At 40.4% G+C, this 16,629-nt stretch overlaps 1 protein-coding gene across 19 annotated transcripts in view; it reads right to left on the bottom strand.

The window, feature by feature from the left end:
• Positions 1 to 16,629, bottom strand: part of BBX (BBX high mobility group box domain containing) — a 154,053-nt gene that overhangs the window by 27,944 nt on the left and 109,480 nt on the right. For 17 of the 19 annotated variants that reach the window (XM_075514854.1, XM_075514863.1, XM_075514871.1 and 14 more), the window contains 5 exons: positions 15,600 to 15,680; positions 10,283 to 10,363; positions 6,926 to 7,006; positions 3,755 to 4,673; positions 2,714 to 2,852 (listed from right to left, as the gene is read on the bottom strand). In XM_075514854.1, the coding sequence (XP_075370969.1) occupies positions 2,714 to 2,852; positions 3,755 to 4,673; positions 6,926 to 7,006; positions 10,283 to 10,363; positions 15,600 to 15,680 (1,301 nt within the window). The remainder of the gene's footprint in view (positions 1 to 2,713; positions 2,853 to 3,754; positions 4,674 to 6,925; positions 7,007 to 10,282; positions 10,364 to 15,599; positions 15,681 to 16,629) is intronic. The other 2 variants (XM_075514762.1, XM_075514744.1) reach the window with 2 other exon arrangements.

Genomic DNA, 16,629 nt, shown 5'->3' with positions numbered 1-16,629 from the left:
GCAAGATGAAAAATGCAACTAGCTCATACTTTTAAGAAACTCAACATCCCTCATACTGTCATTCAGGTTGGGCTGAAGTAACTAGATTACCTACAACTCAAGAAATCCACAGACATGGTATTGTTGTTCCTAATAGCCAGATGAAAACAAACCACTCAAAACAGGATGGTATGGCATGGCATTTCTGGCTGTAATGACTACGTTGTCTTGTATAAGCACTCTGTTCCAGCAAATTTTTGCAGCCAGGCAGGAGCACAGGAAGGAACTGTATTTTAATAAAAGGCAGTGCGCACAGCCAGGCAGATTATAAATAGCATTGTCAATGGCAGGGGAACAATGACATTTTCTACTCCTCTTTAATTCTGTTTGCTATGGAAAACCTGACCTTGACAAAAGTTGGCATGACTGCCAGCCCCTACACACTGTACACTTGGAAGTATCACAAGAAACACGGTATTTCTCTCTGCTCTCTGAAGCAGCACTTCAAACAAATTGCGTTCTGAAAGCTTTGGTACACAGAACGATACTTACTTCATTCTATCTTTGTAATCATTACTTCTTTTGGTAAGCAATCTTCCATCTTAAAATACAGCCTTGGCTCTTGGCAGACTGAGTGCATGGTGGGGGTTGTTTTGTTGGTTTTTTTTTTTTTTTTTTTTTTTTGTGTGTGTGCGCACACATTTTGTTTTGTCTTCAAATCACAAAGTTATCTGATATTAGTGGTGCTTGGTACTGCTACCTTTTCCTTCCATGCGGACGCTCCCTGACGACCACAAAACAAGCCAATTTTCTGCTCTGACAGCTGTCATGCAATTCCATTCTCTGCCCCAGCTCCTCTCCCACTGCCTGTTGCCACCTGCCTAGTCTCTTGCCCCAAGGGCATATGAGGGGCTGCAGCTCGAGTTAGGAAGGACCCACCCTGAAAGCAGAGGAGCTGCTATCCTGGCTAGTAATTTATAGCTCGTGCAACATGGAGGCAGTGGAGAGTGCTGCTATCACTATGTCAGTGATTAATTATTAAAAAACAAACAAACAAAACATTCACATTGCCATGAATTTTCAGAGCATCTCACAAGCGTGGTTAGACACACACATCTGAGCTGAGGTCTTCATGCTGTACAGCCTCGTGCTGCCAGGAGATACACACAAGCAGAGCACTGCTCAGCAAAGCAGTGGGCTGCACGTGGACAAAGCACACTTGACAGGGACCATTGGGGAAGTGTAGGCAACTACTGATGGAGAAGGTGGTAAGAGGACACAGGGAGAAAGATGTAATTCCAAAGGGGGGAGGGCCCTTCCCCCTACACACAAAATGAGGCTGAAAGGTGATGCTGAAGGGAGCAGAAAGAGTTAGAAGGAGCAGGTAGAGGTAAAGCCAGCTCTTCAAGTAGTCAAAAGATCAGGTAGTGCAATGAACAGGGATAATGGATACCTTCTCCAGCACTTATGCTCCACAAATTACCGATTCTGCCTTTACAGAGTTCACTACAATAATATTCATTAATGACACAACTGAATCAAGAAGCAAGATTGGAAAATATGTATTTTCCCCATTCAGCCAGCAAATGATGGTAGAACAGTATTTGTCAAATGAATTAATTATTTACACAATTTTCTTAGCTACTTTGAATAAATCATTTGTAACTACCTTTTTTTTGGCTAGGAGATGCATCAGTTTTCACACCACTAGGTGTAAGAAGTTTTCAATCTTTCAATTTAAATTTAAAAAATATTTACTAAACTTACATACAATGCACTAAAAATACAAGAAGTGTTCCATTAATTTTTCTTGACTATTCCAAGAAAACAAGACTTGGAGATTTTCATCAACTTAGTATCTTTGCTGTAAAGTGAGCTGCATCTAACTTTCACAGCTTAGGTTATAAAAAAGGTTACCGCAAGCCTGCACAAAGGAGACGCATCACAATTTTAAGCATGAAGTGTGGAAAATCTACCCCTTTAATTCATTTTCACCCTCTGAATTCAGATTATTGGAAGTCTTCAAGAATTTGCAAGTAAGTATGAATGGCTAAGCAGATTTAACAACTACGCCTGCAGTTAAATAAATCTGTAACACTCTGACAAATATTGTCATTCATACACTAGAAAAGTAATTGTGTGGCCTTGCTAAATTTTAATGCATTTGTAATCATTAATTATTCTTCTGATATATTTAATTTTTTCATGGTGTACACGAACAGTTTAAATATCTTGTCTCTACAATGGAAAAATGATACATTTATCATAATTATTTGGCAATATTAGAACATTGTTTACTCTTCCTCTGTAAGCAATCTCTCCAAGCAAAGAGATCTATTCTTTCTAGTCTAATTCTGTTTATGATGATTGAACACCTACACAGAACTTTTAAATACTGCTTGCTAAGTGCTCTGAAAATATAAGTAACCCTCTTCATCACCTCTTGAGAGGGTAAATATTGCGCGTTTTTTTTAGAAGTGAGCGAATAATGTAATTCAAATCTGTTTACAGTAGTGTAAGCCAGGAAAGATCTCACAGAAATTACTTTGGTATATAAACAACAGGTATCTAGAGCATGACTCAGCCCAGCAGGGTTTGTAATTTTCAGGAATTCTGTCTAATTGCGACTATTTGGGTGTTGGATGCAGTTCACTCACCGCGATGAGGAGGACTCACTCTTAAGTTACCAGGCTGACCTAACTAAAACTTTGAATAGTGTTAAGTTGCAACTTACCCAAAAACAAAGTCTTCCTTTGGCTTAGGCTTTTTCAGTTTTTTGTTCCCACTTGTCCCACTTTGGGGAAAAGCCCAGTTTTCTTCATTCCAGCATCCTTCATGATCTGAGGAGTTGCCTTTTCCTGAGCTTCTTTTTCCTGGATTGAAGGCAGAAAATTGTGTCTCATCTTCAGAAAAATGTGCCAAAACAAAGGGGGCTCAGAAGGAACTTGTGTACACATTCAGTACTGCAACTTACCACAGTTGACCTACTTGAAGGGGTTACAAAACATTTATTTATTTATTTTAAAACTAGATAGTGATATATTGACAACTATTTCCTCCCCCCTCCCTGGTTTTCATACTACCTCTAAAGTCAGGATCTCTTGAGGTATAAAGGAGGAGAAAGAGATGAGTAGATTTACAGTAATAAACTTCCCTAAATTACAAACATCTTTTTCTTTTCTGACTGTTCTAATTACACATATAAATCTACTAATCGGAAAAAAAACATTTCAAGACATCTCACTGAAAGTTTCCAGAAATTATCTTAAATTTATCCTTCCACAAGGTAAAGGGTTCTTGCTCACCACCTAAAGCAAAACTAACAACCAAAGCAAAAGCACAACACATTTGCCTCCTGTAGGACTGAGAACTAGGCTCACAACCACAAGAGCTGTTTATATAGAAACAAGCTAATTGTTCAGGGTTACATACAACACAAGTCCTGCATACATCTATCAGCAGGCTGACAAACCAACAAAGCCTTCAGTCAAAAAGCTAAATCTCAGATCATGAATGACAAAAAGGGAGAGATTAAGAGCTTGTGAGGTAAGTATGAACACAGTATGAACACAGATGGTGGCAGGACTCGAGAAGACCTGTCATGGACCATGGAGTCTGTCCCCTCCACCTGCCCCCAGCATCTCAGGCGACCAGACACAGCATTCCCATCACACATTGATCAAACTCCAGCTTAAACACGGACTTTTGCTTTTCCTCCCACTCCAGGCAGGCTTTTGCGGTTCATGCTGTAAATGAAACACTCAGAGCCACCCACCTCTGTCCACATTAGCGCGCAGAGATGTGAGCATGCCCTCTGACACCAGAGTTTTATAAAGAGCACCTTTGCAAGATCTCTCCGATTTCCTGGAGCCACAGGTTTCTATCTTTTTAACACAGTCACTGTCCTCAGTTTTGACCTGTCCTGGTAAGCTTTGGGGTACCACCTCCTCTGTTGGGGTCAGTGGTTCCACTTTAACATTATCAGAAGCCTCACAGGGTACTTCCTTGCTGGCTGCAATACTAAGGAAATCGGGAGGCTTTGATTCTTTGGTGGTCTCCGTGGGTTTCTCCTTTGATGTTTTCTTCTCTTTCGATTTAACTTTTTTCTTTGGTGATTTTGTATCCAACACGCTTCCCTTCACATTTGAGACCGGGCGGTTTTTTTTGCGGGGAGTTTCCGCAAGTCTCTCAGCACCCCAGTCCCCCTTTGCAACGGCTTCGATTGTATACATTACACTTTCAATGTCCGACTCAGAGGACTGCCTCTTTTTACAAGGTTTCTTGGGGGTGGATTTTTCGTTTGTGTGCCGGTCCAACTTATTTTTTTTCTTTTTCTTCTTTATCTTTTCTGGCTTTAGCCCGAGGATATTCATGTCAGCCATTGAAAGCTCTGGAGAACAGCACATGTGATGCTTTGTGTTATCGTTTCTCTCAAAAGGACTGCTCTCCATTGCAAGACTAATAAAATCTCTGCATTTTGCAGTTTCTGATTCCTCAGCTTTTGTCTCATCCCGGTTTTGCATTTTCTCTATCTCTGATTGTTCTACTTTTCCTTTACAGGAGTCTTTTATTGTTGTTTTCTCCAGTTCTTCTACTTCCATTTCCTCTGGAACTTCCCTTCCCACATCCTCTGGTGCTTCCACTTTTGTTTTCCCAGGTTCTTTCACTTTTACTCCTTCTGAAGCAAGGCACATCTAAAACAAGTATAAAAACAGTCCCATGAAACAAACATCAACTGTTAACATTCATGCCTATCTTAACAGGAGCATTACACAGGGAATCTCTCTGGCATCTTAGTTCACGAAAGCAAACTATACTAAAGGACAATACTGAAAAAGATGCTGAAGCCCTACTGAAACTGATGTGATGTGATGATGGCTAAGTGCTAGAATAAGGCTGGTGGGTTCTACTGCTCTAATAGAAGACGACTCCAACTGATCTCAATGGTGTTTTCATGATCCTTTAAGTGCCTTTTATATCACCTGGAAACCCACTGCTAGATTGATTTTCAGAATACTCTAAATGCAACAGAGCAATACAGTATCTCTCACTATTGGCACAGACAAGTTACTTGAAATCTCACATCCATACCCCCTTCAACTCCCAAATGTCCCTATATACAATTCTTTCCTCCACCTTCCAAATGGCCCTGAAGGGGGGGACAGGGGGAAGTTAATCGAATCTCAGTAATTGAAATTATCTTCTCTTACTTGAATGTGCAAAATAATTTGGAAGGTAGTAAAAAAGCCTTCCAAATCTTTCTTCTCATGTCACAGACTTATTTTGCAAAGAACTGCAAAGCAGCAGTGGTTGCCATGGTTATCTCCTCCTGGAGATAATATTAATGGAAACCAAAACCCTCATACTGTCTGAGGAACAGCAATATTCAAAAAAGAGCTGTAACAAGGTCCTCAAGCTCCCATGTTCCTGCAGCACTGACTTGGGAGATCCTCTCTGTTTCAGATCTCCGATAAGCTATGTTCACACTGCTACAGAGGGTAGTCCTTGTCCTTTACAGCACCAAGCAGCTGCCCTTGGGAAGACACGCTTTCTTCTTCTTACTCTCCCTCTCAAAGCCCCCAAGCTGAATTCCCAGTGCTATTTTGTTTTTTAAACAAATGTCAACCAAACAGACACCTGGAGCAAAACCAGATGGAAGAGGCTTGCTTTGAACCAGACATCAGGAATTTTCCTATCCTGCAGCTTAGCCCACGGGCCATGTGGTCAGTATGAATGTACCCTCCAGATCACCGCGTTCTCTCTAGGTCAATTTTAGATTCCTCAACTCAACAAGGTATTTTTTCCTTGCAATGACTAAAAATGTCTCTTACACCAATATATGTATGAGCATAACACCAATGACACAACGTTCTGTAGTAAGTTTCTCAAATTCTTGCTGCACAGAGTAGAAACTCGTGATCTGGCTTGGGTCAAGCTAGGCTGAGCACAAGAAATACTGGAGCTTGGGCAGCACAGTGTCTATTAGGAAGCAGGTTAAATGACACAGAGGAGAACCCCGCAACTATGCTGAGGTAGGTTCTTGGTACCAAGGTACTACTGTGACTTTTTTACTGCACTGCAATGTAAACACAGCCTGTGATCTTCAAAAGCTAAAGATCAATCTTTAAAATGCAACTCAAAGTTTAAGATGCAACTTTAAAATGCAAATGGACAGTAATAATAGTTTGTCAATTAAACACACACACCCCTCGCCAATGTATTTTTTTTCTTTATACCTTTGCTTTTTCTGCAGTAGCCAATAGTACAGATGTGGCTACAAAAAAGTGGCTTCTGTTTTGTGAGCTCTAAATAAACTTGCAATTCACAGTCTTTAAGATTGGGAAAGCTTAAAAAAAAAAGCTTAGAAACAAAAGGAATACAACGTTTCAATAAGAGGCTATTGGTTTTAACTGTTCCCAGGAGGAGGATGTGCTGAGAGTATCATAGCAGAGTTTCTATACAAGTTATTGACCTGTTTATTCCCCACTTCAAAAAACAGTAGGCATGAAAAGCAAAAAAATAAATGAAAGCAACTAATGACCTTTAACAGGAATTTGTAATGGCAATGCCCTAATCTGAGTAACAGACTAACCCAGCCTTCTCTCTCAACTCCTCGCACTCCCCTCGCCAAACTAAACAGTCAAAACCCCAAACCCTAAAACAAGGAATTGAAACAATTTCAATGGTGGTTGGAAAGTCCCTTTGCCACCAGGGACTGGTACTTCTTCTCAGCTGCAGCACAGACTCTTAGAAACCTCCAAGTTGACGGCTAGTCTGGGGAAATCTTGACTTGTGGCACCCAAGCCATGATAATTTATGCTTGTATAAGTAACAGTGTAATTATAACTGTATAACTGTTCTGCCTTCCAGACTTTGGCAATCAACATCATTAACTTCTCTGCCCCACTGCACCTGTGGTAATTAGTCACCAGTATTTTAATATTACCTCTGCCAGCTGAAATAATGCTGATGTTCCACACTGTTTTGTTAAATCAGAAGGACCTGAACGGGATGTACTTGAAGAAATCTAAAGAAAAAACAGAGGGGGAGAAAAAAGAAAAACATTATTTTACCAGCACAGTTCTTTTATGTTTACCACACAGCTTTTGAATGGATTATTTCCTCCCTCTTCCCAAAATTCACTCATAAGATTATACATTGAAAAAGAAGTGCAGACCTGTGCATGCTGTTATAAATAAAACCCTGCTCCACCATTGCTCTGGTGGGTAATACCACTGGACACTAAAAGCTCTTTCCAGATTTGGGGATCTTTGAAGAGTAGGATGAACTGAAGCACATGCTCTCTCACACATAAACCGACTACAGTAGTTAAGCACCGATCTACATCAGCATGCAATCCAGCTGGTGGTGTTTTTGAAGGCTTAGTTGGACATTTGATTGCAAAATCATTTCATTGTCATAGCTTAAGAAGGGTACTCCTGTCAGGCTATGGTGCTGCCTGTTGGTGTCCTATATGACTCGTATAAGAGAGATGCTATGAAACCACAGTGAAGCAGGAGCCCTCAAGACTTTGGTAACCTTTACTACTCCTTAGAGTACAGGAGGCTGCCTGGCAAACAGGTAGCTGATTATTCTCCAGAATCTTTTTTGTGTATCAGGTCGTGATCCTCTTCAATACTTTAGAGTGTTTTGTATCACTTTTGAGCTACATGCAAAGAAATGATCTTTCTCAAAACAAATTGAAAGGATCAGTCTCAGGATTGGCCATTAATATGAAGAAAATGTTCTATTTTTAAGGACATATACCATAATCTCTGATCAGGCTTGCAGGTTTCTTATACTTGCTTACTTAGAAAGAGGGGGAGTTCTAGGGACAGCAGGACTAAAGTGTTTACAACCCTCTAGCCCCCCAACTCAGTTTTCATTGCTCTCAAACATGGGCCCACAGAGTCGATTTTGCAGAAATCAACCCATCATTGCCGTAAAGGAAATAAACAAAAAAGGTTAACAATGCTGTAGCTTCATGCCTCCTGGAAGCTGCAGCTCTCCACAGCACCTCCCAAGTTCTGACCATTACAGCTCCCATCTCCAAACATTGCTTACAGCCAAGCGTTGTTAGTGCTGTCAGCACTCTGTGGCAGAAGTGGCCTTCTTGCCTTGTGGAGGTGACGTGCACCCCCACCACTGCCTCCCTTCACTCTCATGGCTCTGCACTGAAGGCTAAAGACAAAGCATGCATTCAGGCACAGCAAGAGACTCAGCAGAGCTGATCAGCAACAGCCTGCCAGGCTTCAGACTGCAGAGCGGCTGCTCTAACCATTTTTAGAAACTTAGAAATTCTCAGAATTTTTAAAAAAATAATTTAACCCACTTCTGCATTTTATTTTATCACCATCTGTGAAATACTGTGAAATATCAAAAAGGCAGGCATAGGGAAGGAGGGAGGAAAAAAAAAAAAAAAGATAAAATTGGTTAATCCACATAGCAGAGATGAAGGAGGAGCAGAGCAGTCTGATGTGCTGAAGCAGACAGGCTCCCACACGCCAGACCCCTGCCATGCCAGCAGCATGGAGACAGCAGTCCAGTCCCCTCCAGCGCACAGCATCTGCCATTTGGAGTTACAGTGGCATGGCACAGATGTCTGCCAAATGAACTTGCAAACCTAAGACACCCTCAAGGTGATAATGAACACAATTTATATGGGATGCTCCAAACCAGGTCCTGAACTGCTATCTGAAAACTTAAGCTGAATCTCTCACATTTTATTTATTCAATTACAATCCAACATTACCAGGATCGCCAAAACTCGGGGGGGAGATCAATAGCACTAATGTCCTACAAGAGCTGGAGCAAGGAGGATGTGCTTAGCACATCTGCCATGCTTTTCTCAGTTTGAATCAGAGCCTGTAACGTTAATTTTGTATATTAAATTAGCCTTGTAGGAATCCATCTGAGCAACGACTGAGACACATCACGGAAACCTGTCCAACATGCAAATGTCACACTGCCAGACTTAGCTTCGCTTTTTCTGCCAACTGCAGTACAAACTCTGCACTCCTGTGGACAAGCACCTGTCCTTCCCCCAAATTAGGGCTTAACAAGCTTCACAGTCACATTACCACTTTCAATGCTGACTTCCAGAAGTCAGGCTGCACTCAGCAACAGCCTTACTCCAGAACAGCACTACTCAAAGCCTGCTGCTGTCCTGTAAGAGAACACCTCAAAAACTTCTGGTGTCCTGACTATTACCAGCCTTTCTACTGTCCCAGGGCTGCAACAGTCAAATGCCCTTATGGATCACTGATCACAGTTAGATGTAATCATCCTTGCATAGGTACTGCTGGCAACATAGCACACACCCACAAACTCTACTACTGCCAGGGATTCACCTGTAGAGTAACGCAGGTTTTCTTCCACTCCTAAGTTTCTATAAAGTCAGATAGTAGCATTACTAACCATGGAACAAGGCATGAAATATTTTTATTTCAGTGCCTCCACATTTTCCCTGAGAGGGATTAACTTCACCAGCAAGAATATATGGCTGGATGCCACCAGATGGGATCCAGAGAACCATTTTCCTCACTGAAATAGGAAGTGATTTTGGAGGGGCAGGGGAAAGAAGTGTACAAGTAAGGTGCTAGCATCCTCCCTTATTTACCTGGAATGCAGCACATATTATTCTTGATGATTGAAAGATGAATATAACATTTGCACATCAAGCCTCAAAGGCTTTTGAGTGATTCATACATATCAAAGGGGAGACATCTGCAAGGTTATATTTAAGGATCACGGAGAATTTCTAGGACTGTTGGGAAACCTGACCTAGCATTCTTGATTACCACTGACAGCTGCCAGTTTCAGAACTTAATACACTGCTTCAGCTTCCAACTCTTCATACAGATTCCCAATGATCTCAAAGTCTACTTTTCGCTTCTTATTCTTGGTCCCCATTCAGCAATGCACCTTCCAGTCCTTATACCAAGGCTTTACTTTTTGAATCCTGGTATTCAGCTCCTCATTAAGAAGAATGCTGTTGTCTCTCGTCTTTGCTATTGTGCTTAGTATTGTTTTTATTATAGTCATAAGGCTAATTTTTCTAAAGAGAAGCGTAACTTTTTCTGTGCGGTCTCCAAGAAACTATGCACGTTAACAAGTGTACAAAGAAAAGCTAGGTCTCTGGGGCCACTGCCACTGCCTAATTCTCTTGCTATTCCATTACTTACTAATTTATGCTTCTGGAAATACTGAATTTGATACTAGAGCAAACCTTACACAATTCATACTTTTTTGGGGAAAAGATACACGCATCTTCCCATTGTGATGCTAATGGGTATAACTTTACCTCTGCCAACTGGAAGAGTGCCGACTTCCCACAGTGCTTTACTGGCTCAGGACTTGACAACTGGGAAGTATTTGATGAGATCTAGGTTTTAAATGAACAGAAGAGAAAATATTTCAGTGGCACACAGGAAAGACAGAAAGGAAGGGAGAAAAAGAATGAAAAAATTAAGGAGTTAAATCAGCTACTTTTGGATCTTTCTGGCAGAAGGCCATACTTCAGATAGGCAATCCCATCCAAGAAACACTTAACAGGCATTTAGAATTCAGCAGGATACAAGCAAATATAGAATTTCTTCCTTAGATTAGGCTCATGGATTCTCTTCTACATTTGTATTGTACACAGCTAATATTCTATCATGCCATGTGTTTTATGTGACTAAGTGAACAAGACATACCTGTTGCTTAAAAACATGAACTGTGGTGGTCAAAGTTAAATAAAATTCTCCCAGAAAGCCTGGGCAGTATTTCCCATTTGGTTAGATATAGAAGAGGACCATTTGTCCTCACAGGTACTGCTTGTTTCACTTTCTTTAGTTAGAAAAAAGAAATTAGACCTTACGTCTGGAGATCACATCTAGGTTTCTAAATAGACATTGGTGTGCCAGCACCAGCGCTGAGTAAATAACTACCACTGCACTTCAGAGAATTGCTTTTGCAGCCAAATTTTTTTCTGACCTGCTTCCAAGTGCAGCGTTATGAGTTAATTAGAATTAAAAAGAATTAAATCACTATTTCTCATATTTGATCTTTTTCGGCATGGCATTACATGGTAGTATTTGACCTGGAAGCCTTGAAAAGCCCTAAGATAAGGGGCAAGACCACCAGTGTTTCCATGGCATCTGCCTCATCACAAAAATCATGCTTATGACCATGATCTTTCAGATGCAAAAATTATCAGCTTAGCCTTTCTCTTTTTATTTAATGTCTTTCTTTTGAACTAGATTATTTGAAGAGTTTCCTTTTCAATTGTCAAGGAGATTCACTACAACCCCCCCCCAAATCCAGAACATCCATTTTACTGCAAGCTATTTAAAATACAGTGAATAATACTTGAATGTGCATTAATACTAATTTTGAATATTAAACTAAAATAATTAAAAATCCTATTTTTGTTTTGAGACAGTTCATTGAACCCGCTCAGGACCCCACTGGAGTAAGTGATCTTGTACACTGCACTTTACAGGAAGAGGGCCTCAACCTTTTATCTTTCTACTGCAATAAATTCTAAGCTCTTAATGATTTTTTTCACTGCAATAGGAATGGCAGAAAAAGGTCAGAAACACACTCACACACTGAAGTATAACCTGAGAACATTCCGGCATGTTTTACCTCCTGATGCATAATGTGAGGAAAGAGTAAATAATTTCATTTTTACAATAGAATGGGTACTCCTAACAAAATGCAAGTGAGATCCTTGTGGTACTAATAGAAAGAGAGGAATCCAACATTTCACTTCAGCAAAAAATTTCTCTTCATAGTCAAGAAAACAAACTGCAAGAGAAAAACTTAGAACTCCTTCTGCCAAAGCTGCTGGCCAAACATCAGAAGTAAGAGGATTGCTGATCAATCAGCTCTCAGTGAGATTACAGGTCTCATTCCCTGTCTTAACACCATCCTCCAGTTTTAATTAGAATAATCAGAACCTGCTGTACTACAACCACAGATAGCCCGTTCTTACATAGAGGTTTAACTTGGGGATCATTAGGATCAAGTTATCTTTTATTACAATACAGGTCAGTATTTAGCTACTACATTACATTCTAGTTTGCATAAGGAGCATGTGCCATGGTACCACTTTTTCATTCCCCGCCTACAATAGGCATTTCACTTCAACACAGATATTTAATAATTTCAGAATATAGGCAAACAGGAAATATATTCATCTATTTTACGTAACGGCTTTACCTGGGAAGATTACAGCTTTACCTAAGGGAAGGCTGGAAGAGAAGAGACTGACTAGCTCTTGCATTCCCAATTTCAAGACATTTTGACCAAAAGTTTTGGATTCAAACCTTCTGTTCAGCACAGAAATAAACAGAAAGGGTTGCCTGCAAGGCTGCTCAAAGGGAGTAGGGACAAAATCATCCTCAAGCATGCATTTTTCTTAAATGATAGTAAACTGCTGGACTAGCAAAGAAAATTCCACCTTGTTGCATGTGATTGTTTTTTTTTTTTTTTAATTAAATCACCTAGAGAAAAACTTCAGAAAAGCAGCTGAAAGTGAAGAGTTTGTGGTTTTTGTCTTCATTGTGTTCTTGAGATGGGTAAACTAGCAATTTTATTGCTTCCACTCTCAGGAAGCATTTTCTTTGTTTAATAACGGATGAGAGTTTAGCTAAGTAAATCTAAGAGGTACTCGTGTTTCTTCTCTATGAAGCAGTCATCACCATCTGTTCGCGTTTGCCAAACACACATCCAGTAAGACCAAGAGAGCAAGGGGTCCCATCTGCTCTGCTTCCCTCACATGGCAAGGAGGATGACAGCAACCAGCCCATGTGAGCAGACAGCTTGCAAACAGCCACCGTGCTAAGGAACACAGCCCACTGCTCAGAAATCACTGGCCTATATAATGGCTTTCCATAAAGGTACAAATGAGAAGGACAAAAGTAGGGCCAAGTATTTCCAAGATCAGAGCAGAATGAGAAAGCCAAGTGCGTAACTTGGCAACACTCCAAATTTCAAAAAACGTCCTATGAGGACATCGTACCGTCTTCAAAGACCTCCAAGGAGTTTTCCTGCGCACCCACAGGAGCCAACGAAGTCTTACTCCCAGGTTTTTCATTATCTGTTGTGGCAAGTCACTGGGCAGGCCTCATTAGCCATATCCTCAACAGCTTTAATTGAAGACTATAGCACTTGGGACAGACAAACAGATGAAAGCCTAACTGAGGCTGTAAAGAAGAAAGAATCCCACGCTACATCTACATATAACGAGCTGCTTCTGAGTGACAGGGGACTTGTACTCCTGGGGTAAAGGTGTCCATTTTAAATGACAAGTCTACTCAATGGGATTGCTGTCTTCACAAAGAAGCACTCTTACTCACCCTGCCGCAAAGGCAGCAAAGAGAAAGGGAACATATGAAGAACACCCAGCCAGAACCAAAACTGAGCTGGGATGTCTGCCAAAAGTCTCCAGGCACATCAGACCACAGCACACTTCACATTTCTTCACAGGTCTACTTGGCTACTGGCTAAATAACTACTTTCTCTCCCTCTCTCTTTTGTAGCACTGTACATTGCTGACGGCAGCCTACTGCAAATTGCTTACCATAATTTAGCTTACTAAATGCAGTAATGCGTTCATATAGACAGGACCCAGTAAGAAGTGGCACAGTAAGGAACGGGAGTTTTTCCAAACTTGACAAAGACACCCTGTGCAATTGAAAGCCCTTGTTTGAAAGAGCACAAGCAGCTTTAATAGCTGGGGGAGAAAGCTTAAAGAGGTTCTGTAGCATGCTCAATACTTTCTCCTGGAACAACCTAAATGAAAGAAGGCTGTAATCTTAAAAAGAATGCAATTTCCTTACTGCTACAGATAAAATGATGTTAGCCACTGCCATTAAGGTTTCAGAACAACAGTATAATACAGGAGGAATAACCATGGCCAACAAGGGTTTTTTTTGTTTGCTTTTTCTTTTTTTTTTTTGTTTTTCCTTTTCCAGATTTCTGTCCCTTATTTCCAGACACTGAAAAAACAACCAAAAAAATACAACCCCCTCCAGACTGCACACACATTTTAACATTTCTACAAGACAAAGAGATTAACCCTGACTTTAAAACTGTCCTCTCCAGTTTCTAATTAACTTTCTACGCACCTCTTCTACCTAACATTTGACGATTCATACATGCACTCCAATGTGCCAAGTGAGCTGGCTCAGCATAGTGGTATGCAACTCAACGCACTGTCACATCCATATGACAATTTTCAGGTTTGTCATTTTGTTGTTTGTTCAATTAGGAGGAGAAATGATTTTAGGTTCTGTGAAATTTTGAAAGTATGGCTAAGTCAGGTTTTACATGACAATCTGAAAATACTGTACTAAAGGTGATTCATACCCTGTTCAACTCTGCAGATATCTAAAATTGCTGTTTAATTAAAATATAAGATGGCTAAGATTTTTGAAACTAAGTTAGCAGATTCACTCGTGCAACATTTTGCAATAAAATTAACAAGAAATGTTTTCCAGCTTATAACTTTTACTTGGTTTAAAAGGTTGGCTTCAGCGCATGGCTTCATCCTCCTCAATTCCACTGATTTTCTCAAAAAACTTTCGAAATTAACTTGTAACTTTAAAAAAAAAAGTGGCACATAGGAAAACATCTTCACAATTAGAAATATTAACTCTATTGTATCTTTTATAGGGGTGTTTGTAGTCAGGTATTTTATGGCACCTGAATCAGTAAATTGTTTTTTCTTAATTGGGCCTCCTAAGAAATACATCAAGGCCCATCCTAGCCAAGCTAAAAAACACACAGTACAGAGCTTAACATTTAACAGAAGGAGGCGTGTTGTATGTAGTCAAACCTCTGTAAGCACACAGAATAATAAACAGGGTATCTTTTCATCCTATTATGCTCCTCCACAATAGCAACAGCTCCAATCCCAGTCTTTCCAGACACACCCTGAATATATCTTTAGCATAACTGATTTTGCAAGCAGTACCAGACTCCCCCAAATGGGCAAGAAGAGTGTATGTGTGGAAAGTCAATTCACAGAGGCACATTAAACACATGGGAGAAGAAATTCTTAAAAGCAATATTTAAGAACTCCAGATCTTCAATACGTGGAGGAAAGAGGATAGCTTACATACTTATGGGTAATTTATAGGCTTTATAAGTAACCACCTAACGATGCTGTTACGTATCCTTGTAGCCGTTGTGATAAGCTTCCTATGATTTGCAAGGTTATTTTTCAAAGGATTCCTGCCTCTAGGGGAGTTGCCATTTTGCACTGCTGCAGCCTCTTCCATAGGCAGTGCATAGTGTCATTTCAGAATGTCTTTTATTTGTTGTTTTCCTAGATGTAAATTCAAAAGCCATTTGGAAAATATGTCTGCAGTGGTCCTTTGGTATGGAAGGCCAGGTAATATTCACAACCCTGGTATCTTCTATGTATGCTACAGCTGGTAGGACTGGCCAACATCTCGCCCAATAACTGGTTATTCCCCCCCACGATTTTCTTAACACAGTGCTGTCATGAAGATAAACATCTACTGATGGGAATCCCTTATAAGACAGGGTGCTTAGCCATTCAGTGACAACTCTTACTGGTTCCTTGCTTCCTCCCATCCTCCCCCATGATATTTCAGCCATTATACCTCAGCAAACTGAAACAATGCGGACTCCTCAGTTTGTTTTACAGCTCCCAGGACTCCAGGCTGTGATGTGCTTGAAGAGATCTGTTAGGAAAACAATTATGCTTGTATTACCTAACTCTTCAGTTTCAATATCAAACTTCAATGTGCTATATTTCTGCTCCATCATACAGAAAGACTCCTGGTACCAAACAGCATGCAAATGAGTCCCAGCACACCTGTACAAGGAACAGTATCTGCTTTCCAGGAGACATGTAAATGGGTGATCTGTGAAATAGTGATCTTGAATTATTTTTCACAAGGAAAATCTTTCCTAGGATCAATAGAACAAGCTAAGACTTTTTTGAAGGGCTTTTATTTGCCCTCTGATATGTCAAAAGGAGGTTAGCAACAAAAACTTAACACTATATTGTATTTCACAGTTCAGTGAAAGACCTGAGACTGCAGAATGGTGGTGCTGATAGAGCACAAATGCTACTTAGCAAGGAAGGTAAGCATGGACAGGGACACAATGTGTGCAGGTACCTTGAGATACCAGACCTATCCCAGACACTAAGGCAACTGCATTTTATACTGTTTAACTTGTGTCAATTATTTTTGTTGCAAATGACACCTCTGATTAATGTTAGACCTTGGTAAAGTACCAATATTTTGCCATTGACACACATACCTACCATGCACCAGTTAGGTGCAGCCTCACTACAGGCTGTTTAAAAGCCTTGAAAAGTATGACTAGCTAATATGCATTTCTAATTACTGATCATCAGTGAGCTACTTCTAAACCGCATGTTTTAGCGGTGCAGATGAGCTTGTTTCCTGGCATCCGCTGAAGTTCTTCTTTGAGGGGTAAGGAAAAGCCAGGGGTCACAAGCCCTCAGCAAATGCCTATCTTGCAGCCCACAACACAATTCCAGCCTACTACCACATGGCTCTAGCACTTTCCTGCTTGGCCACTGTAAAATGAACTGAAACAATTAAGTGAGCTGGTATTTGTCTTATTCTTTGAAAGATTTAGCAGTGAAATTCAAGAAAC

The sequence above is a fragment of the Mycteria americana genome, chromosome 1, assembly GCF_035582795.1.
Source record: "Mycteria americana isolate JAX WOST 10 ecotype Jacksonville Zoo and Gardens chromosome 1, USCA_MyAme_1.0, whole genome shotgun sequence".
NCBI lineage: Eukaryota > Metazoa > Chordata > Aves > Ciconiiformes > Ciconiidae > Mycteria > Mycteria americana.
This window is presented reverse-complemented; position numbering and strand designations above follow the sequence as displayed.